General features: G+C 39.6%; 3 protein-coding genes and 1 pseudogene across 3 annotated transcripts; 2 read left to right on the plus strand and 2 right to left on the minus strand.

Moving 5' to 3' along the window:
• Positions 1-12,305: 12,305 nt before the first annotated feature.
• Positions 12,306-15,221, minus strand: LOC147419745 (uncharacterized; annotated as a pseudogene).
• A 2,573-nt stretch (positions 15,222-17,794) lies between these two features.
• LOC147419746 (uncharacterized) lies at positions 17,795-19,744 on the plus strand. The gene is made up of 10 exons (XM_086505842.1): positions 17,795-17,872; positions 17,952-18,062; positions 18,163-18,264; positions 18,349-18,503; positions 18,596-18,724; positions 18,810-18,977; positions 19,054-19,191; positions 19,278-19,371; positions 19,453-19,554; positions 19,637-19,744. Exons 1-10 carry the CDS (start codon positions 17,795-17,797, stop codon positions 19,742-19,744), a joined length of 1,185 nt encoding a protein of 394 aa, XP_086361968.1.
• A 645-nt stretch (positions 19,745-20,389) lies between these two features.
• Positions 20,390-21,878, minus strand: LOC147419747 (uncharacterized). Its single transcript, XM_086506206.1, has 4 exons — positions 21,387-21,878; positions 20,942-20,954; positions 20,789-20,856; positions 20,390-20,721 (listed from the first exon to the last, which is right to left on the minus strand). The coding sequence occupies exons 1-4, from the start codon at positions 21,876-21,878 to the stop codon at positions 20,422-20,424; spliced, it is 873 nt and encodes a 290-aa protein (XP_086362332.1). The 3' UTR covers positions 20,390-20,421.
• LOC147419748 (uncharacterized) lies at positions 21,688-23,890 on the plus strand. The gene has a single exon (XM_086506205.1). The coding sequence runs from the start codon at positions 23,120-23,122 to the stop codon at positions 23,612-23,614; it is 495 nt and encodes a 164-aa protein (XP_086362331.1). The 5' UTR covers positions 21,688-23,119; the 3' UTR covers positions 23,615-23,890.
• The last annotated feature ends 437 nt before the right edge of the window (positions 23,891-24,327 follow it).

Here is a 24,327-nt window from a genome sequence, read left to right on the forward strand (position 1 = left end):
TGTTTTAGAGTTGCGTGATTAGCGAAGTTCTCTTTTCCCACTGATGTTCCTCCTAGAGGTATTGTTTGTGTTTCATAGTGTGTACAGGAGCGTGTTGCTATTGATAGGATTTGGACCTTCATGGAACCTTTCTCTCGTTCACACTTCAAATCAAGCGCGACCATCAACACAAACAGGTGTTTCTTATCCATTAGCATTGCCCTTATCTTTTTTGCATCCATGTTTGTCTGCTTTGATTGTGATTGGTAGCATAATATTCAGCGCATTGGCTTAGTATCAAACATTTAATTCAATGTAATGTTTTGTCATAATCACTTGTTTAGGTGTAAAAATCAAGCAGTCCGACTAAGCTAGTTTGACCAAGCTAGGTATTAGAAATCTTCTCTTAATACCATGGGGAATGCCTTCCTAATAATCAATGGTTACTTAGGTTCTTAATCCGATTTAGGCAGCATTGTATGAAATGTACTAGGGCTTTCTAGTGGGCTTAACCCTATCGACCTTTAGCTTAAGTATTATAAAGGGAGTTTACTAATGTGATGAGCCTGGGGAGTGTAACAATGTTATATGACCCCCCAAAGTTACAAAATTTAAATGTTGAAAATGAACAAACAAAAAATCAAAGTGCCACAATGTAAAATTTTAAGCTGGAAGAGAAATCTCAGCTTGAATTGGTACTTCACTCACATGTATTGCCTATGGTACTAGAGCCCTAGAGGTTCCCAGTGTGGGCGCTTTTCCTTGAAAAGCAAAAAACCCAAGGCATACAAAATAAGCACACACATCATAATTGAATCACTGTGAAAAGACCTTGGGGGGTCAAAGAAAAAGTAATCAGTCAGGCGATGATTTCATGAGAAATTCCTTTTATGGTAGCTTAACTACAAGGTTTTCTAGATATAGCCTCTAGTCAGCCCTTGAACATGAATACTTGGCTCTCGCGATTAAACAACTTAATTGACCACAGAAAATTAAGAAGCTTACCCATGGTATTAATATTCGATCTCTAGTGCTTTTCGACCGTCAAATTAGCGACCCCAGACTTGTTTAATTTTCTACCTTTACATCTGTTTATGCATTTGATTACATTGCAATTTAATGTTCATTGCTAACAAATTGTTTGAAATTCTTTGACCAATCAATTTGTCTACCTAAAACTGCATATGCTTTTTAAGAGAATGCAATTACTGTGCCAATGTTGTTTGATTTTGTAGTGACTGAAGAAGGCTAAGGACATTCATCTCAAATGCTCTTCCACCTCGACGATCCAGCTTCAACTCAATAGCTTCCGAGGACGGAATCTACATCAGGAAGGGGGGCATGTTAACCCTCACGGCTCACGGACACCCCATCACCTACGACGGACGCGTATTATGTATTTGGTAGAGTCAGGTACCGGGCTTGTCGGACCAATAGGGAAAGGTAGAGTGATCGTCGATGAGAGGCGCACTTTAACTTGGACATTCAAGGGATTAGTTGGTTAAGCATGGGCGCCCAAGTGTGAATGGGGTGAGCTCCTATAAAAGCCAACTAAACCTAATTTTTACTCATTCTCTCATTTGTGCAATTGAAGAGTGCTCTTGCTCCATCTCCATCTTCTTCTTCTTCACCTCCTTGTGTGTGTGTGTGAGAGAGAGAGAGAGAGAGGGAGAGTGTGTGTGCGATCGAGCATTACGAAGGCACGACAGCGGCGAAGCGGTTGAGCGCGGCACGACTGCAGCTTCTTCTTCATCGCGGCGAGGAATCCACCACGAAGGCGAGCGTAGAGCGGTGAGTGACACACCCTTTGTTTTCTTGAGCTTGCTAGTTTAGGCTTGTTGTGTGCTTGGAGCCGTTTGTGGCTCGCATACGGTGTATTGGCAAGTCCCTTGCTTCGACAGTGCGGCAAGGAGCGCACAATCACTTGCTTGCAAAGAAAAATTATCAAAAGACGGCACAATGGGAATTAAAGAATGCAGATAGACAATATGCCAAATGTGTTGAGAATCTTTTCTTCAAAACGATGAAAATTATCATCTTGAAAGTGCTTGGTTCTATTTGGGTTCGTTTGCGTAAGGGAAAGCTTCATGGCAAGCAATTGCAAGCAAACGATGTTCAAGCAAACACCAATATTGAACAATTGCTATCATCAGACCTTGGCTACCATGATTTTGAATCATTGCGTACATCAACTGATTACAAGGCAAAACTTAAGCAAAATGTATTTGCAATGATCCACCAACTAGGCCAACCAACCTTCTTTGTCACATTTTCATGTGTAGAACAAAGATGGAAACCCTTAATAGATTGTTTGTCAAAGTTAAATCCTCATATCATACAAACAGAGTACCCAAACAAAGCTTCGTTCATTTGTGCACTTGTTCATTCTGATCCTGTCACAACTGCTCGATATTACGTGCATAGATTTCAATCAATAGATTACAATTGTTGGTGAATTAACAGATTATTTCTTTGTCACCGAATTTCAACATAGAGGAAGCCAACATGACCATGGATTGCTTTGAATTAAAAAAATGCACCATTATTTGGCATTGAAAGTGATGATGAAATAACACATTTCATTGACATGCACATCACTACTAACAAGGACGTCTAGGATGAGGCTCTCAGGAGTGTACAAACATACCACCATCGCAAGACATGTAGAAAACGGAAAACTCTTTGTCGTTTTGGCTTTCCACACCCACCTTCACAACAAACAATCATAATGCATCCAATAACAACATCTGCAATTGAGAAGGAAAATCTCTTGACAAAAAATAGATTTATTAATGATCAACTACAAGCTCTTGGACATGAACCAAATATCTCATTTAATGATTGGTTGATTTCCTTGCAAATGACCGAGGATGAGAATATCAAATCTCTTTCTGTTAACATCACAGGACCGACACTATTGTTGAAAAGAAATTTAAAAGACATCTACACAAACAACTTCAACAAACAATTGTGCAATGTATGGTATGAAAACATTCATGTCCAATTCATATTCAATGGCCATGGCACTGCTGAATATTGCACATCATACATGACCAAAAATGACTCCACCACAAGCAAAACAATCAAACATATACTTCAAAATTGCAAACAAACCAACATGTCAATGAATCAACTTCACTACATGCGTCTTCAACACTTCCAAAGAGTGATACCTTCAAGTATGACTTGAGCCTTGATATTCAACCAATATAAAACCTTTACCTTCCTTCCGAAAGCTAGCATTAGACAACAATGAATACCACTCGCTTGTTTCCAAGCTAAACATTGAATAACACTCCCTTTTTGATGACATAATGATTAGAAAGCGAGTACATCCAAAAGAACCAATCCACCTTTTTCTAACTGGAGGTGCAGGCATAGGAAAAACTTTCACTTTGAAAACACTTGTGCACGGCTTAATCCGTCATTATAGTGCTTCCTTGAAATTTGATGTCGACTTGCCAACAACATTAATAATGGCATACATAGGGAAACAAGCTTTCAATCTCGGAGGCACAACAATTCACTCAGCTTTACGTTTTCTACTTGTGCTCCATGCAAATATTTCTCTCACATCTGAAAGTCTTGCAGAGCTGTCACAATTGTATAAGAATGTCAATTTGGTCGTCTTTGATGAAGCATCTTTGATTGGGAATAGATTGTTATGCATTATAGACACAAGACTATGATCAATCAAACATAATCACATACAACCATTTGGTGGTTTAGACGTCATCTTTTGTGGCGACCTATGTCAAGCAAGCCCAGTTCGAGATTTTTGGATATTTAGCGAGCTACTTCCCTCCAACTACTCTCGCCTTCCTTTTGGCACACACATATAAAATGTCACGAGTTTAAAAAAACAATGCGTCAATCAAATGAAGCTTTTGTCACAATTCTCAGTAGAATACAAAAAGCAGAGCACACTATCGAAGATTTGTGCATGCTGAACACTAATCACACCAATACATCGTTTTACAAATTGACAACACCTCATTTGTACTTCACCAATAACTTAAAAAACGCACACAATTGTCTTGTTTTCAACACTTTGCCAACTCAACTATACATCATCCATGCAAAAGATGTCTTTCATAAGACTTGTTCAAAAAATCTTGTCGTGCCAAACAATCCACAAACACTGCAGGTTTATCTTCAATCCTAGAACTCAAAGAAGGAATGATTGTAGAGATTTGTGAAGGGAATGTTGGCATTTCTGACGAGCTTGTTAATAATGCAAATGGAATCCTCAAACACATAGAAAGCGAAGGTGCATCCCATCTTGCATAGATAGAATTCTTTGACCACCTCACGGGTTTGAAACAACGAAATGCAAACCAACGACTATACAAGATTCATATTAACCACCAATGGACACCTATTTTTCAAACAACAAAAGAATTCCAAATAGGTCGAAGTGCATTGAACACAATATCTCGAACTCAACTTCCAATCCAAGCAGCAAATGCACGCACCATCCATAGATCACAAGGCTTAACAATGACTGCAATGGCATTTGATCCAACATCAATAAATTCACATGGTTTGATTTATATAACTCTTTCTTGTATAAAAGATCCAGTAAATCTTCACATTCTCAAACCAATCTAGCAAAGTCAAATCAAAATTGATAAGAATGTTCTCAATGAGCTAGACCACCTAAGCAAAGAAGCAAAGTGGGAATATTTGACAAGATTTCCATTCACATACAAGGACACACATCATATCATACAATCATTGAACATTGTGTCCAGTCACAATATCTCAAGTTCATCAAAGACGACGCGAACTTCTTCGTTTCTGATATTTTATGCTTCCAAGAAACAAAGAAAAAAGCTCCATTTAATGATCTTGAACCAAACTTCTACCATATCCACCATTACAACAACTTTGGTCTCTCAATCTACTATAAAACAACAATCATTTTGCACTCTTCAAAGACAATCTCAACTCAAGGCATAGAAATCATTCAAGCTATATTCCACCTAAACCAAAAACTTCAATGTGAAATCATATGCATTTACAAATCTCCAAAAGCTTCTACAACCTCTTTGCTAGCACAACTCTCCAACCTAATGAAACAATCCCATCATAAACAAATGAGCGTCATCATTGGAGATTTCAACATTAACAATAACCCAACAAACAATCAATACCAACAATTGCAAACAGAGTTCCAATCACATGGCTACACACAACAAATCCATCATATCACAACTATCTACAATTCAAAACTCGACCACATATGGATAAAAAATCCTCCTACCTCCTTGATAGCAAATACAAGATTTTGTTTTTGGTCAGATCATTCATCTACACATATTTTGCTCCCAAAATGATTCATATCACTCTCCACTAATCCCTCCCCCCCCTCAACCTCTCCAACCAAAACAAACAACCACCTCCTCACACAAATCAAGCTAACCATCCCTTTTCAATACCTTCATTTGATACCATACTCCATCATGTAATCCCATAAAACTTCATGTATATCTCAATGAAAATTCACCTTTGAGCTTTTTTGTAATTTTATCATAGGCAGGCCTTGTGATTTTATCACTTGTTTGTTAAGTTAATGGCATGACACCAAGCGGCACCCCTCTCCATGCATGCCTTTTCTTGTCTCTCTATTACACAATCAACACAATAAAGAGGGAGGACTCAGGAGGAGAGGAAGCAGCGAGCTGAAGATAACTCCAGTAGCTTGTCTGCAACAATTAAAAGCTGCAACTCGGCCAAATTTTTTGTGAGCTTCAAAACGACAAGTCCAGACTCCAAACTCCGACTCCATGAGTGTCACTCTGATTTGACTATTATCTGTGTTTGTAGTGTGACGTAGCCGTCAATGCAAAACTCTTCTTTGTTTCGCCTTTAGCTTTTAACGGAGGTAAATGCAACGCTATATGGTGTCCGGATGTGTGTGGAGCGCCTAGCTTCCTCTTGCTACTTTTCTTTGTCGGTTGTAGAAGTGAGAGAGTTTCACTTCACAGGGTGTGTGTGTGTGTGCGCGCGCGCTTTTTGATGGGGGGCGGGGGACGTATTAATCGGAAGCGGGGGGAGCAACATGAAAGATGCCATCTTGCAGATCCGTCGATGCTTGGGCCTCTTCTACAACAGCCCAGAAGAGGCGGAAGGTGCCAACTTGCACTGTAGGGTGTTGCAGATCCTTCGAAGGCAGGGCCTCTTAGCCTCCCCTTTAAGTTCCACGGGGCCATATAAAGCATGGGATCAATGGCGCTCATTCAAAAAGAGGGTCGCACGCAATCTGGCCCGTTGATCTTTAAAAACTAAACTCGGGATCCCGAGTTTAGTTTTGGGAAGAGGGATTACGGATGGCGGCGCTCTTAATGACTTGAATGATGTGATAGACTTTTAAGGATATTATTCTCTTAAAAAAAAAGATCTTTCCCATAAAGTTACATAAGTGGGAGTTAATGTCATCATAAATGTGATGGTACCACCTACCAAACTAAACTCGGGAGGTAAGTCTAATCTCGGGATCCCGAGATTAGTTTTTAGCAGTGATGGGGCGAGTTGGGTTCACATTACTTTTCGTGGCAAGCAACCCAAAATCTATATGCATGATATGGAGCATGAGTCTACAGAAAATGGAACCCCTTTTTGGAGAATAAGCTAGTGATTATTCCTCTTCTTCTTCCAGCTATGAATCAATTGAATCCTCAAGTGATGATGGGTTGCACCAGGGGTCTTTGCGACCATTTCAAAGTCTTGAAGCTAGCCAGACTACTTCTCAAAGAGGTACTCTTGATCCATTCTCATACGTGTAACATGTTTATTTCTACTTCAACAAAGACACATACAACCTTATGATTGAAGCATTGCAAGGAGATCTATATGTAACATTGGCACATCTCAAAAGTTGTACCCATTTGGTGGATTTAAAGAAATGGAGAAAAATAAAGGATAATTTAAAGCTTGCAAGGAAAGAAGGTAATGTTCTTTGCCTTTGTCTTAAGATAGCTCCCAAGCTGCGGATTGCATGCATTGAGGATTGGGAAAGTATTGTCCAGCAAGCCCATCTTGATGAGACTCAAGGTAGACATCGTGATGTTAATGGCACGATAGAGAAGGTGAAGTCAAAATGGTATGTTGGTATTCAAAAGCATGGCATTTCCCTTACTTACATTAGGGACTTTGTCAATGCATGCAAGTGCAATCACACTAGGAACCAAACTGCTCCACAATCATGGCGCCAAAGGATGGACCTCAATAGGGAGCCTCTCATGATACTCACTACAACAAGGACCAATGTGGAAGAGCAGCTTAAGTGTATAATGATTGAGTACAAGGCAAGGTTGCTCCGAGTACGTTCAACAAAGACTTATGGCTCTTTTAAAACCATTGTTGATTATAAATGCCATAGGGGAGGTGAACCTAGACGAAAAGGAGGCAAGAAGAGATTGCGTACATCCAAGAAGTGTGGTTATGGCTTCAAAGTTCAAGTAGAGTATAAGCAAGACTTACACAATGTTCAAATATTTCTTCATCCTCACCATATGGGTCATGAACCAGGAACCAGAAATGACCTATACCATCTACATGTCCACCCTTCAGTATTGGAAAGTTGTATACAAGATTTATTTGATGTGGGAAGCTCTCAACATGTAGCTCAAATGTCTATGTCCAAAGAAAAACTCTATATGCAAAAAGCATCTCTCCTTGAGTGCACTATTTTCAGGTTCTTCATGATTCCCCAAGAGATTGCTTCTTTGTCGTATCTAGTACCCCATGCAGGTACATATCTTTACTTTTTCTCTTGGAAATAGAAATATTGATGTATTTAGATCATAAATCCCTACATAAACGTGCAGCGGACGTGTCCAAGGATGATTGGGAGTCAATATACAAGAAATCTTTGGATCTCAAGAAACAAAATAAGGTATGTACACGTTTTCTGTGATTTTACTCCTTTGTTGCCGTCCTTTTGTGAAAAATAACATCATGAAATATTCTAGGTTTTATATTGTCAACCTTATAATCCAGAGGCTCTTGATGATAAAGATAAGCCATTTATACTTATCATTCAAGATGATTGGATGTTGCAAATGGCGATACGTTTTTCACATAATAATGCATGGGCCATTGATAGTATTTTCAACACGAACATATATGGTCTACCATTATATGCTGTTGTCTTACCAAATCAACTTGGAAATGGCCTATCCATATGGTTTATGATGTGCACATGTGATCCGGGGTCTCGCCATGAGGTTATTGCTTTAGAAAGGACGTTAAGTCTGATTTTCTATCGAATGGGTAGTATCCGTCCAAGTGCAATTGTAATTGATAAATCCTAGCAAGAACTAGAAGCATGCTTAGCGGAAATAAATGAGGATCCTCATTCTTGGGCCATTGGTGAAGATGGAACTTGGCAACAAATCTCTTGTCGAGTGTTGTTGTGCTGGTTCCATGTAAAGAAAGCATGGGTGGAGAATCTTCTTCCACAAGTAAGTAAATTTTACGCATTATTGTCATGACCTTATCATCCTCTCATCAATTATTTAAGATTTATCTATATGCAGGTCCCCAAAGAGATAAGAAATGACATCTATACAAGCTTGTCCAATCTTATGCATAGTGCTACAGAAGACGACTTTGAAGGACGCTATCAAGTATTCCTAAGCAAGTACTCACATTTTCCCAATGTTCAGTGGTACGTTTCAAATGGTTGGTGTGGACATAGTTGCATGTGGAGAGCAATGTGGCCTAAGTGGGGAAGATTGTTCAACTATGGAAATGTTGATACAACAAATTTGATTGAAAGATTGTGGCAATACATTAAATACACACTTCTAGATGCTAGTATAAATCGATCAGTAGTTGAGTTGATACACGCTCTTGTGGTAGATTCTAAGACAGGGAATCGAATGGGTGGAACACTATCTCGTTTCTTCAAGCAAAAGAAAGAGATAGGTACAAGACTAACTCTATGATATATGTTGGGCCATAGTTTTATGTATTAATATTGTGTCTATGCAGCTGACTCGAGTCGCTTTTCTATCCGTGGCTCGTTAAGGAGCCACACCTCAAGGTTACAAGTAGGACAGGAAAAGTACAAGCATGATCAAACAAGCCTACAAGTATTGAATGACATGTCTTTGCTATTCAAAATAAGAAGTACATCAGACCCAACCTCATGGTATCATGTAAGCTTGCAAAGCAACTACTGTTATTGTGCAGATTGGAGCTCCCAATGCAAACACATCTATGGTGTTCGATTGATAGTATCTCATTGTTTTGAAGATTTGAAGGAGCTTCTACCTACTGTAGATAATCATTGGAATCACAATTTACCGGAAAATGTTGATGAAAAGGACGACGAAGATGGAAAATAGAAGGTGTCTGCAGAGAATCTATCAGATTGTATTGGAAGTCTTAAAGACATGCTCTCATTCAAAAAAGCTTGCATGAAAGAGATAAAAAAGGAATGAATACGCTTTGGAACCAACTCACCATGGCAAAAGATGTATTGTTCTCAAGCATGTGCCCCAAAACTGTGGACATGCCTACACAAGGAAGTGTGCGTCAAATACAAGCAAATGTAACACGAACTCGACTTGGCCATGGTTGCAAGCCACAGAAGAAAGTGGCTGATTCAAGTGAGCCGTCATCTCAAATCGGAGTGCAAATGGAGTCTACTTTCATACCAAGGAAGCCGACATCTCAAACCGGAGTTCTTAGACGAAAGCATCAACGAGGACGAAGTCGTGTATGTTTTCAAAAGTTTCCTCGGATCTAGTGTCCACATTGCTGCTCCAAAACTATGGTGGTTGACTCCAAAACCACTTTTGTCTGTCATACATGCCAGGCGTTGCTTCCCTTGTCAAAAAAGCATGCTCCTGAAGAGACTTTAGATTGCTTGTTAGGGAGGTTGTGCAAGTATGTGATGATGAAAATAGCTTTTGGGCTAAAATTTCCTCTTGTACCTATGGTTCCTCAAATGAAGAGGAGAGGTTCTTTACCCTACGACTTTCTAGTGGGGAGGAGATGCCTTGTGTAGAGGCATCTTGATCAAGAGTCATTCTAATGTATATAAACAAGGACCTACTATGTTAAAGTTTATTTGAATATAGTTTCGTTCAAATATGGTATCAAATGAGTTGCTTTTTTAGATGGGATTTTTGCATAAGCACTATACATTCTAGTCTTACTACTCCTACAGATGGAATTAACTTTCAGAGAGTAGATGTCTCTCTGGAGAAAACTAATCTCGGGATCCCGAGATTAGTTTTTATAGAATGAATATATTCAGGTGAATCTATATAAAAACACGAAGTATTATTGAAAACCAAAATCGGAAACGTAGTTGAAATCGTAAACCGGAATCGGAAACGCAATCGAAAACGTAAACTGGAACCGGAGTCAAAACCATAACCGGAGTCAAAAACCATAACCATAACCGAAAACGTAAACCATAACTAAAAACCATAAACGCAAACCATAACCGGAGTCGAAAACCATAACCATAACTCGAAACCATAACCATAAACGCAAACCATAATCAATACGCAACTCGAAACCCTAAACCGGAAACGTAAACTATAACCGGAATCACTTAGCATAACAACAATTGGAAACCATAACCATAAACGTAAACTATAACCATAAACGCAAACCATAACCGGATACGTAATTCAAACCATAAACGCAAACTATGACCATAAACGCAAACCATAACCATAAACGCGAACCATAACCGGAGTCGAAAACACTTACCATAACCATAACTAGCAACCATAACCATAAACGTAAACCTTAACCGGATATGTAACGCAAAACCATACTGGAAACGTAAACCATAACTGGAGTCAAAACCATAACCATAACCGGAAACGCAAATCATAATCGGAGTCGAAACCATAATCATAACCGGAAACCATAAACGCAAACCATAACCATAAACACAAACCATAACCGGATAACCATAACCATAAACGCAAACCATAACCATAACCAAAAACGCAAACCATAACCGGAGTCGAAAACACTTACCATAACCATAACCGGCAACCATAACCATAAACGTAAACCTTAACCGGATATGCAACTCAAAACCATACGGGAAACGTAAACCATAACCGGAGTCAAAACCATAGCCATAACCGGAAACGCAAACCATAATCAGAGTCGAAAACACCTACCATAACCATAACCATAAACGCAAACCATAACCGGATATGTAACTCAAAACCATAGCGGGAACGTAAACCATAACTGGAGTCAAAACCATAACCATAATCGGAAACGCAAACCATAACCGGAGTCAAAAACACTTACCATAACCATAGCCGGCAACCATAACCATAAACGTAAACCTTAACCGGATATGTAACTCAAAACTATACCGAAAACGTAAACCATCACCGGAGTCAAAACCATAACCATAACTGGAAACGCAAACCATAATCGGAGTCGAAAACACTTACCATAACTATAAGCGATAACCATAACCATAACCATAACCATAAACGCAAACCATACCCGGATATGTAACTCAAAACCATACCGGAAACGTAAACCATAACCGGAGTCAAAACCATAACCATAACCGAAAACGCAAACCATAATCGGAGTCGAAAACACTTACCATAACCATAACCATAAACGCAAACCTTAACCCAATATGTAAGTCAAAATCATACCGAAAATGTAAATCATAACCGGAATCACTTACCATAACCATAATCGAAAACCATAACCATAACGAAAACAAAAAACGCAATCCATAAGCGGAGTCGGAAATACTCACCATAACCATAACCGGCAACCATAACTAGAAACACAAACCATAACCGGATATGTAACTCAAAACCATACCGCAAACGTAAATCATAATCGAAGTCACTCACCACAGCCATAATCAGCAACACATAACCGGGAATCATGATCATAAACTACATAAGAAACCATGACCATAAACCATTACTCGATACCATGACCATAAACCGTAACTAGAGACCACACCAAAAACCATAACCATGATCATAAACCATAACGGAAAACCATGACCATAAACCATACTAAGATTTTGTATCAAAATGAACTCCAAAGAGTTGTTAGCCAAGTCGTGTCTGAAGAGCATACATAGAGCAAGTCATACCATCACTACACGAGTCTAAAAGCTACATGTATAGAAAAAATCCATTGTCTATTCCTTTTGCAATGGCACTTCTCCAAGTGCTTGGGCCAACCATTCTCTAAGATCTTCTTTCAATATCTCCACATCTTCATGTTGAAACCATTTTCTCGAAAGCTGCCATAAATACAAGTAGTCAAAAGCTACATGTATAGAAAAAATCCATTGTCTATTCCTTTTGCAATGGCACTTCTCCAAGTGCTTGAGCCAACCATTCTCTAAGATCTTCTTTCAATATCTCCACATCTTCATGTTGAAACCATTTTCTAGAAAGCTGCCATAAATACAAGTAGTCAAAAGATTCTATAAACAACTACATAAAAAACAAACAACATAATGGATTACCCAAGAATGTGGCGGACGACCGACCAAGCCGCCCTCAATAAGCATGCGCATACATTTCATCACATACCATCCACAATCATGAGCATTTGGCTGTTGTGGAATCTACACCAAGAAACAAAACAAATTACATTTGAATGCCAAAAGATACATTGAGATTTTGTAGATTACTCACCTCAATAGTTTCCTATCCTATCGACTTTATCGAATCCAATAGCTCTAACTGTACAACTTGATTCGTACAATATTTTCCAAAATGTTCACAGGCTCTAAAAAAAGGAAAACAAGAAGCTTATGCAATGAGACTAAAATTATTTAGCATACATAACCTCTGCAAGTATACCTTTGTAGAACATCCCGATATTCGTGAGCTCAGCGTAGAATGGACAAGGAATCAAACATTAAAAAGCATGACCTTTTTCGAGGAAGTCCATCGAGACGTAGACGATGCGGGTTGTACAAAACGATAAGAGTCCAATGGGATCTGAGTATAGGTAGGGTGTCATAAATTTTAATAACATACCATATACAAAAAAAAGATGGTGAATCCTATTATTACCTATCAACAATTGGAAAGAAGGTGAAACTATGGCTTCCAAGATCTGGCGAACCAAAGAAGTTCCTCATGGAATTTTTTCCAATCTTCTTCTCCCGCAGAAAAGACAACCATAAGCTATCTACAAACCACACTTGCTCGAGAATGTGTGTGGGTAATGTATGATCCATCCAACTATATACACCAAACATATATATATATATATATATATATATAAATACGTGATAACAAATGCATATCATTTTAACTATTTGAAAGAATAAAAACTAAAATTCATACATAGCAAATAGGTTCATAGCCATTTTCGATGCCTCAACATCAAGCTCACTCTGTTGGAATGATCCAATCATGTCAACCCCAAGGTTAAAACGTACAGAATTTAAGTGGAAAACGACTCCTCCACTACAATAGTAAAAATGTCATAGAATAAGAAAAAATATAACTTGAAAGTTACAAAACTAGCCTCTCACTAAAAAACATGATAGCTTACCCGACTGTCCCTTCTGGACTTAGCGGTATGGGGATTTTACAATCAATCACGCCCTGGCGAATCTCAATTGCTACATGGGTTTCATCTTTGGATTGTTGTGATTTCTTATCATCAAATATTGGCTGCCAACAATGTTGTGTGGTTAATTAATTAATTAATTTATTTATTTGAGATGCCCTCTAGGTAACCAACATGAAATGGTGATACAACAAACATCCACATGTAGAAAATGCCTAGTCAACAATCAGGAGTGTGTGTATGAATATAAATTCAAAAATACCTGATGAATCTCCTGTGTGAATCCATCCATTGCCTCAGGGTCACGCTTTCTTTTGGTCTTTAGCTTTTGCAGAGGAGCAGGAGGAATCTCCATTTGACTTGTGCTTGCATCTTGGTGGTGAATAGTCTCAAAGAATTTATTTAAAAATAGTATATGTATTGTTTAAGAGACAATGTATGTGAGTACTATACCAGTGTGGTTTCTGTTTTTGATGTAGAATTACTCTTTTCGCTTCCTTTAGGTAAATCCGATGTTTATATGCGCTTCTATTGAACATTATAATTCATGAGAATTTAGAACACATATATAAAAATGCAGTATGTAAAAAATATTAAAACTTATAGCTTTATCATAGCCATCCGAAACTCGCTCTATGACCAACTTCTCTCGTATTTGGATGCGTGAGTCCCATGATGCTAGCTCATCTTTGACAAATTCATCTATCCATGACTCCTTTGTTATTTTTCCTTTCTTCTTATGTGCACAAAGCGCCCATCCCCGCTCTCCCTGTTCTCTTTTGCTTTTCTCGTATGCCTTCCTAGAATTCTTAAGCTTTTGCTCAACATTGAAAAATCGAGACTTGCTTTGAATGCGTGACCTGGAAGAAGTGGGTTTGTGAATTTTTGCGTTTTCTCTTTGGCCGCCCTATTGGAAGTGGTGGTACGACTATATTTTCACATTGATACTTTCTTTCAAGGTGGCATTTCATATCCACTCTCTTCTCAAAACGTTGACGTTTGCTTATATGCTTCAGAAGCTAAACAATACCGCCACCACCTCCCGAATTTATCTTGGTTACATTTGAAATAGTTATTTTCCTTCACAATAAACAAACTCTAGATAATCAGCAGAAAGTCTCTTTCTCTCTCTTTGTCTCTCTCTCTCTCTCTCTCTCTCTCTCTCTCTCTCTCCACACACACACACACACCCTCTCTCTCACACACAGAAGTGCTTTCTATCTCTATCTCTCTCTCCAGTACTCATACACACACCTTCACTCTCTCTCTCACACACAAACAATCTCCCCCCCCCTCCCCTCTCTCTCTCTCTCTCTCTCTCTCTCTCTCTCTCTCTCTCTCTCTCTCTCTCTGTCTCACACACACACACACACACACACACACACACACACACACACCTGGGGTGGATCGATATGTGAAGAAGGTGAGTTATCCTCCTCCATTTCATGCACCAGATTCAATCCCGGGTTGCTGCTTTGTCGAAATCCATCCTTGGGATCCTCTTCCACCCTGCTTGCATAGCGGTTTGAGCGCCTACTATACGCCATGAGAGTAGGTGAGTCGTCTTCCTCCATTTCTTCCACTAGATTCAATGGAGAGTTGCTGCTTTGCAAGAAGCCATCCACAGGATTCTCTTTCAGCGTGCTTGCATAGCGGTTTGAGCGCGTAGTAAGTACCATGGGATCCCTCCTTCTTTACCTGAGAAGACCCTCCCTCCCTCTCTCTCTTTCTCTCTCTCTCTCTCTCTCTCTCTCTCTCTCTCTCTCTCTCTCTCTCTCTCAACTTGAGGCTCCTCTCTGTGTGTTCACGTTCCCGCTTTTGATAAACGAACTCTCTAATTCAAAGACCCTCTCCAATTTTTGAATTAGGTGCAATCTGCTAAAAACTAAACTCGGGATCAAAGATCGACGGGCCAGATTGCGTGCGCCCCCTCTTTTTGGCTTTCTAAAAGAAACCCTTAGTGTTTGGTTGGGTTAGGGGGGCTTTCATAGTTTTCAGTGCATGATGATGGAGACTTACCTTTCATTTCACATCCTGTCTTTACTTTTCTTGCTAAAGTGAAGTTTCACCTTACATAATTTTAGTAAATTTTACACACACACCCACATGTTTTTTTTGCATTCTATTGTTTTAGAATGCTAAAGTGAAGATTCAGCTTGCATAATACTAATAAATTCTACACACACATGTATTAATTAGTTCTTGTATTTCACCTTTCATTTCAAAACTTCACATGGTTTTACATTTCTTGCATTTTATAGCTTGATTCCAATTAGTGTTAACATTCAAGAAAGTCTCTTTTATTAAGCGGCTGTTGATCGAATTTCCTCCTTACAAAGGAAAAAATCGGAAATACTAGTATAAATTTTGAGATTTGCAAAATGTTTGGACGACTTTCTCACATATTTCATCTGGTTTTCTTTCATTTACCATGGTTTGTAGCTAGCTAGTCTCAATTTTCAATCGGCTCAAGACTAAGTTGATGCAATCCTTTTCCAAACACTGATACCAATTTAAACAATTTTATCACTTTTTATTGTTTTTGAAAGCCATCGTGACCCTTTCACTTATTAAATGAGCATCGTTGATCCCATGCTTATGACCTCGTGGCACTGGAAGGGCCTCAAGACTATCTAACACGGGCGAAGGGAGATGGGATCGACGTTTCAAAAGGGCGCATGAGGGAAGGCCGTCGATTTTTATGGGTAGCCTATTACGGGCTTTTGTTTTACGGAAGGAGCTTTTGTCCCTACGTTCACGCGAGGCGGACAGCGGGCTGAGGCTTGAGCATTCACGTGCGACTGAGGGTTGAGGGTTCACGTGACGCAAGGAGCGGCTCAGGCTTGGGAAACGCGGGCGCCGATACGTGCAGGGATGGAGGATAAGCCCGTGCAGGTGGAGTCTCTCTCTCTCTCTCTCTCTCTCACACACACACACACACACACACACACACACACACACACACAACGGGGAGAGGGAGTCTCTCTCAATCTCTCTCTCTCTCTCTCTCTCACACACACACACACACACACACACAACACGGACAGGGAGTCCTTCTATTTCACTATTGGTGAAGCCAACGCCTCCACTAAGGTGTGTCTCTCAGGTAAGTTACCTGTAGTAATACAACCGGAGAGAATTCTTCTACTGTTTATTCTTTTTTCAGTGCAAATAACTTAAAAATATACAATGAGGCACATGTAGCTCTTACATTATGGTACAGCAAGGATTACACATCGACGGGTCGCTACGGCCTAGAGGAGATTGGGTTATTGGATGGGAGGTCATCGAGGATTACTGTCAGATTTACGCCTATTGTGGTCCTTATGACCTTTGTGAACCCTCTAACTCTGTTGCATGTGTCCTCTCTCTTCTCTCTCTCTCTCTCATTTAGCTCTAAGGAATGGAACCTTGTCCATGACCTCTCCATCTCAAAGGGACTAGAAAAACCACCCTTATATAGCCGACCAAGCCTCTATATATAGGACTGTGCTTGTTCCATTGTTGTTCATTGTCACGGGTACATCAATTGCCGATATGCATGAGGCACACCATCATGTCACTTGTGTGGTCAATCTTTTGCATTCCAATCGGTGTGAATGTGTTAAGATATCATGATTGGGCTTGAAAAGACAACCACAAGGGTGAGATGGATCACTTTCTAGTGCAAAACTTAGCGGGGAGTGTCTCTTACATACTGTTGAAGATGTTGCATGCCTTCTTTTCTACTTGGATAAGTGTATGAGTCATCGAGTCCCATCATACCATGTCATTTTTTACATACAAACAATCATCATGTACCTAGCCGTATACAGTGGGCCTCAAGAGCATTTAATTTTTTTGTCTTTTTATGAACAGGATAATGATTTCTATTTAGAAGTCATACGTGAGCGTGACAACGCTCTATTGTGATATTGTCGTGCATCAGAAGATTGTACACAAAGAAATAGGGGCTTTGACAAAAGACTAGACATGATGCGTCACTTGGAGATGCATCAAGTATTCATTACTATTCCGAAACGTCCGGGGTGGTCGACCAAAGAATGCAGAGGAATATAAGCCAAGCCCCTTGCGATCGCAACGCCAATGTAAAAATCCGTTTAATAATCTGGAATTGAAGATAGCTAATGCTAGAAAAAAGCATCTGCGTGATCTAAAGTCCAAAGCTCCATCCATATGGGAAACTCAACAAAGCAGAAAGCAAAGCGGCATCCCGTATGAGGAGTGGGAGAGTTCATACATAGAAAGAAAGATGGAGGAGTGGGAAAAAGGGATGCCAAGTCGAAGAGCCCTCATCGAAAAACATATAAAATCAGGTTACGAAAACTGGGTACGTAAATTGAAAATTATTTTCATTAATTATATGTATCGCTATTGGTCTATTTAGTGATTTTCTATTCTTATTACAGAGAAGAAAGCCTTCAAATAAAGAGAAGGAGCCACATGAGGATGACGATGACGATGACGAGCTCGAAAAAGATGATGCGCTTGGCAAGGACGACAATATTCACACAACTCCTGTAAGCCGATTGTACATTCGTGAAAGTTAATTCGAGAGTCACAGTAAGCATTAAAAGAGTTTGTGTGTAGCTTACATTGTATTGTATACTTTGGGTATAGACATCAACTAGAGCTATGGATTCAAATTCACCAATGACTCCATGCAAAGCATTAAATAAAAGAGCTTCTTCCTCTGTTTCAAAGTTTAATAGTCATCGAAAGGTAAAAGACAATTCTATAACATATTATTATAAAGGTAGATTATATGTTGCCGTTGTTTACAAAACTAATTGTTGTACTTCACAGAAGCTGCCTTTTTCTAAAAAGAGAAGGACCACACTGATAGAAATCAACTCACCCAATGATAGCTTTGCAAGTCAAAGTGTACACATTACTATTTCAAAGGGTGATTTTGATTGTAAAAGTCCTCCACCAAAGACCGCGACATCATTCTTGGACAAGTATGTTTTTTTTCATTATTTAAAAGTCACATATTTGCAACTGGATATTCAACTTTTTGAATATTTCTTGTTTGTAATTTGCATGTGCATAGTATTAATAGGAGAACAATGTTCCATTTGATTTCTACTCGATATGGCTACTCGGTGGATTGTGACGTTAAAATCATGGATGAGTTTGAGAATGTTGAGGCAAGCACCAGAGCCATGAATTGCTTTTCCTTGTGAGTTGTTTGTCGTATATACAAATTAATTGCCAAGTATAACTTGTTGGTGTATACTAAGTATGGGAGCTAACTTTTGGACTAGGTGGATAGACTTTACATCCTCCAATGAGATCGTTGAACAAGTGTGGTTTGTTGATAGCTTATGGTACTCATGCGTGCTCTCGATACAAAGTCGTTTAGCGATGGTAAACTTTTTTGGAAAGGTGGACTTGGCTACTCAAATCTTTACCTTTTTGCCCATTGTTGATCGGTAGGCATAATGTACCTTCCACTAGTTTACCAATTTTAATTTTGTGCATGTCTCCTATAATTTATTTTTGTTGCAGGTCACATTGGACATTGATTGTGTTTTTCAACGGTCATATGCGTCGCTTGCCGGGATTACCATTTGGGCAAAGTGCTATTTTATATTTCGATTCACTATCCATGCACTCAATCCATGATTACTTTACTCATGTAGAGAGGTATGTCATATAATATTTGAACTTTCACAGTCGTCGTCGCATAAGTAAAGTAGATGATCATTGTACGCTATATTACTTTTGTATAGAGTCCTTGCACACTATGCCGAATATTGTTCTAATGAAACAATAAAAGAGGAGTTGGAAAATATCCGTACCAATTGTTACATCGACACTGTCGAGGTATCATACACTTGTTTATTTCAATCTTTGGTGTGGTTTCTCATATGTAGACTATATCTAAAACTTTTTGTTTTATAATAGATACCACAACAACCAAACGGATATGGTTGTGGATTTTACGTCATGGCAATTATGAGATATCTGATCATGGGAGCTCTAGAGCACAAAAGACCAAGAAATTGGGTATGTTTTAAGTTTATGTCCATTGCTTGCATCTTCTGTACTTGGACAAAAATTATGTTTTATATCTATGTTTTTTTTGCAGCTCTCAAAAAAGTGGTTCACACATGAAGACGTAGAGAAGCTCAAAGAGGAACTTCAAGGATGGATACGGTCCATGCTAATAAGGGCCGTCTCGTCTCCGCCTAAATAGAATTAGTACATTTGTACTTAGGAGAATGATCTACTTTGATCTCCACTTTTGTACCTATGACAATGGTCCACATTGACCTCTACTTTTGTACTTATGACAATGATCTACATTGATCTTCGCTTTTGTACTTGTCACAATGCTCTAAATCAATCTCCACTTTATTACTAATGAAAACGGTCTATTTTCATCTCCCTTGATATGTTATGTCAATTTATTGAAGTTTCTCTTGATAATCACTTAGATGGTTTGCAAGGTATTTTGTGTGTAACCATATGATGTGCCTAGCATTATGATGTACCTGGCAAGGTAATTTTGAGTACTTTTTTAGAAAAGTAAACCATGATAACATGAAGAATTAATTTCGGGTTTAGGAGAATACTTTTCAACAACTTGCAGTATACAATACCTGGCGAAGTAATCTCGGGTACCCAAGATTACTTCTTTATAGATTATGGTACAAAATACCTGGCAAAGTAATCTCAAGTATCCGAGATTACTTTTCTACAGATTACAACACAAAATACCTGGTGAAGTAATCTCGGGTACCCAAGATTACTTTTCTACAGATTGTGGCACACAATACCTGTCGCAGTAACATCGAGTGATGACAAAGGAAATATTGGGTACAAAAAATGTGGAAAACAAGTCATTGCGAGAGCTACATTTCGATGACATTATCAAAAGAAATTCAATTCCATTGGAATTGAGTTTCTATATACAAGTACAATCCTAGTAGTAGATGCAATTGTTTTAATATCCTCACTTGCATCTTGCACACTCAACGTAAATATACGCTCTTCATCATGTGACAAAGGATATTCACATGACTTAATTCTATAGTAAAAACTATTGGAGTCATTACAAACTTGAGCACTTTGTCCAATAAGAGTAGACTCCATCCCATTGGAGCATATCCTATCTTTTGGCCTATCTTTTGCATCAATTGCTGATGGATTATATGGTTGAACATATAGCACCTACAAGATAAAACATTTTGAAAGTCACACAATATACTTAGAGACCTCACATAGTTGAACACATTACCTTTTGTTGTTTTTGTAGAGATAAAACTTCGCTATACATTGTGGTCCAATCATCGTTATTGACTCTATCTACAATAAAACTTGAGAGATGTCATAACTTGTCAACTTCTTGGATATGGTTGGATGAGTAGAAGAACGTGGTTTTGAAAAGCACCTTGAATGCGAGCCTGATATGATAACATCCGTATCTCTTTTGGAATCATAAAGAATCGATAGATCACGCGATCAAGTGTGGAAGCCTTTTGCATTTGAAGTTTTTCTTTGGACATTGACATTTGAGCAACGTGACGAGAACTTCCAACGTCAAACAAGTCATCAATGCAACATTTCACAACAAATAGATGAACTGGTAAATGATATAGATCACTTCTTGACCCTGGAATATGTCCATCATGAATTGGGTTGACTAAAATGCGGACATAAGTGCTACCTTGTGTGAACTCTAGCTGTACCTTGAATGGACAACCACACTTCTTTGATGTTCGCAATCTTTTTATCTTTCCACTTTGTCTACAAACACCTCCTCGATGACATACATAATCAACTTTGACCTTGTCAGGGGTGTGCTTTTTTTAGGATCTCACCTTAACTAGTCTTACCTTGTGCTCTATCACAAGACCTTCAAGATAGTTTTCCACATTATCCTTATGTATGTTTGTTATGGTCACTGCTGGCTTGTTGATATCAATTTTTTTTTGTCGAGTAGAAGCTTCCTGTAATTGATGCTTTCGAACAATGCAACCACAAGAATCAACAAAAGCTTTTATGTAAGCAAGTGGTATGCCATGGCGATGAGAATCAATACACCAATGTGCTTGAAGAGTATCTAATGTGGACCTGATGCCTTTATGAGCTTCCAAGTTTCCATTGCAATGAGCATCTTTCACAATGCTTTCCCAGTCCTCAATGCATGCAATCTTTAGCTTAGGTTCCACTTTTTGACGTAGATAATGCAAACCACCTTCTTCTTGAACCAAGCAAAGGGCCTCTTGAAGTCTTCGCCATTTTTTAAGATCCAACATTCCGCTTCTATCATACTTCTTTATAGCTTCCAATGTTATGGGGATGTCTTCATGTAAAGCCCTAATCATCAAATCATATGCTTTTCTATCAAAAGAGTAATATGTTGAAGATAAAAATTGTAGAGGATTTGAAGCAACTCTTGCTTGCTCTTTTTCTTCTTAATCAAGATCTTCTTCGCTTGTGCTAGCTTCAAGATAATCTTCAATGCCATCACTCTCTTCATCTTCAAATATCCAATCCATGTCACAAGTGTGCATAATGTAATGAAGAAGATAAAGTCCAGAAGGTATGCCTTTTGTTTGGGTCAAAGAACTTGTAACACCTACACGCACGTCAATCTTCAGCTCTCTGGGAAAAAGTAATGTCGGGTATCCGAGATTACTTTTGTACCCGAGATTACTTTTTTCATGAAAGACGCTCAAATTATGTAGCTTTAAAAGCATCCATACTTTTAAGATATGATATTTAATGAGAATCTGCAAAATTCCTCACAATGATTGCACACACTTCTCTCCTTCTTATCAAATATATAAAGAAATATTTCACCGCCATCCTACCAGAGATTACTTTTTTGACCCGAGATTACTTTTTTCGCGTTTCGTCAAAATCAACAATCCTCCTTTGCAGATGCATGTAGTATCTGATTCTAACCCTTGATCCCATCCCCCTTGCCTCTGTTAGATAGTCTTGAGGGAGGGCCTCCTAGACCAGACCCAGAAGAAGAGGCAAAAGATGCCGTCTTGCAGAGGATCATCGGTGATAAATGTATGCTCCCGCCGCCGCTCTGAAGGTAGGGCCTCTTCTTCTAGGACAGCCCAGAAGACATCCGATCAAGCGTGCAGTTTGGCGAGGACGGTAAGAACCCCTGGCCGACGCCTGGCTTTGACGAGGAGAGGAAGAAGCAGAGGAGGCTGGATGAGGAGCAGTAGGACGAGGAGGAAAACAGAAGGCAGCGAGAGGGCACAAGTGTCCTGCTAGAAGGACTGGGCCAGGAGCAAGACGAGGGATGGAGTTCCCTCATGGAGGACTGGTAGTGGCGTGTTATGGCCCTGTTACCCCTGCGCAAGGTCCTCCAGTTCCGAGCTGTGTGCAAGGCTTGGAACACTGTGCTTTCTTCTCCAGAGTTCGGGAAATTTTGGTTCCCCAAGCACAGTGGCTCCTGGCTGGTAATGGCCAGGAGACCACCGCCAGAATCTTTATCCTGGGAACATGAGCTTATTGCGTTTGACACCAGCTCGAGTGCCTGGCTCTCGCTTTCATCCTTGTTAGGGAGTAAATGCTCCTAGAGTACTCTGGCTGATCTGGGGGTATGTTCTGCTCGCAGGTCGCAAATGGCTCCCGGTACCATGAGTGCAGCTGCCTAGCCGGGCTCATGGTCACAAGCAATGCTTTAGGGATAATGTGCTTTCTTTGCAGCCCTTTCGAAGAGCCGGAGATGGAATATTATGAGTGCATCCATGATTCCGAGGCATACTACCTGATGGTGCTCAACCCAGTCACTAGGTCGTCCATGCGCTTGCCGCCAAATCCCAAGTGTGCTGCTCACCTCAAGAGCTGGTTTCCTTTCCCTTTTCAGATCTCATTACAGCCTCTCCCTGCTAATCATTATCGTCTCTTCCTTTGGGAGCATCAGAATGGAAACTTGGAATTCTATGATTCCAGCAGCAGGTCCTGGACTGTAGGGAGGGCCGTTGTTGGTGATCAGCGAGATGTCAGGTTTGCTACTGCCGTGGACCTAGAACAGACAGATCTGATGGGTTTTTTACTGGCATGCGATCAGTTTTCGCGTGTAATTGATGAGTAAAACGTGATGATTGGTGTCAAGAGGAAGTGGCTCCGCTCCCATTATTTCATAGGTATGTGGATGGCCAAATCATTTTGAGGCACCAAGGTCTCATTCTCCTCGCTGCCGTTGTTAGCACAGATGACTATCGCTTTGTTAGCACAGACGTTTATCTAGCTGGCTTTGTGATATGGGAGTTGCAGCAGCATCCGAAGTCCAGCTGCATGGGTACTTCTTTTTCTGCACCTGCTGGAGACTAGGTAGAAGTGGCAAGAACACCTCCTCATCCGCAGTGCTTGGAGGTTATCAATCCGATGGAAGGATTTTCAGATTTGAGCGGTATGACAGGTGTACGCTATTTCTGTGATAGATCAGCGACCTACTATCGTCCTCTTGTCTACAACATCGAAACTCGCTCTTGGTATCACCTGCCCCCTTACAAAGGTGACTATGAATTTATGGCTGTGTGTGGCTTGCAACCCTCTGTCTTCAGAGGAGGAGAATAAAGAAAGAGAGCAGGGTCTACTTTTGTTGCGACAGTTTTTACTTGAAGTTTCATATTCTTGCTTAACTTAAGGGCACTGTTCGGGAAAAATGTGTCTCAGCTTAATATCGTGCCGTTTTCAATTTCAAAAATGCCGGTTGAGGGCAAGGGGAAAAGGAGAAATTCCACCCCAAAACAGAGAAAAATAGTGTAAAAACTTAAAAAAATAACCTATTTTTAAAAAAAATCC

This window comes from Adiantum capillus-veneris, chromosome 29 (assembly GCF_014529385.1).
Source record: "Adiantum capillus-veneris isolate H3 chromosome 29, ASM1452938v2, whole genome shotgun sequence".
NCBI classification, from domain to species: Eukaryota; Viridiplantae; Streptophyta; class Polypodiopsida; order Polypodiales; family Pteridaceae; genus Adiantum; species Adiantum capillus-veneris.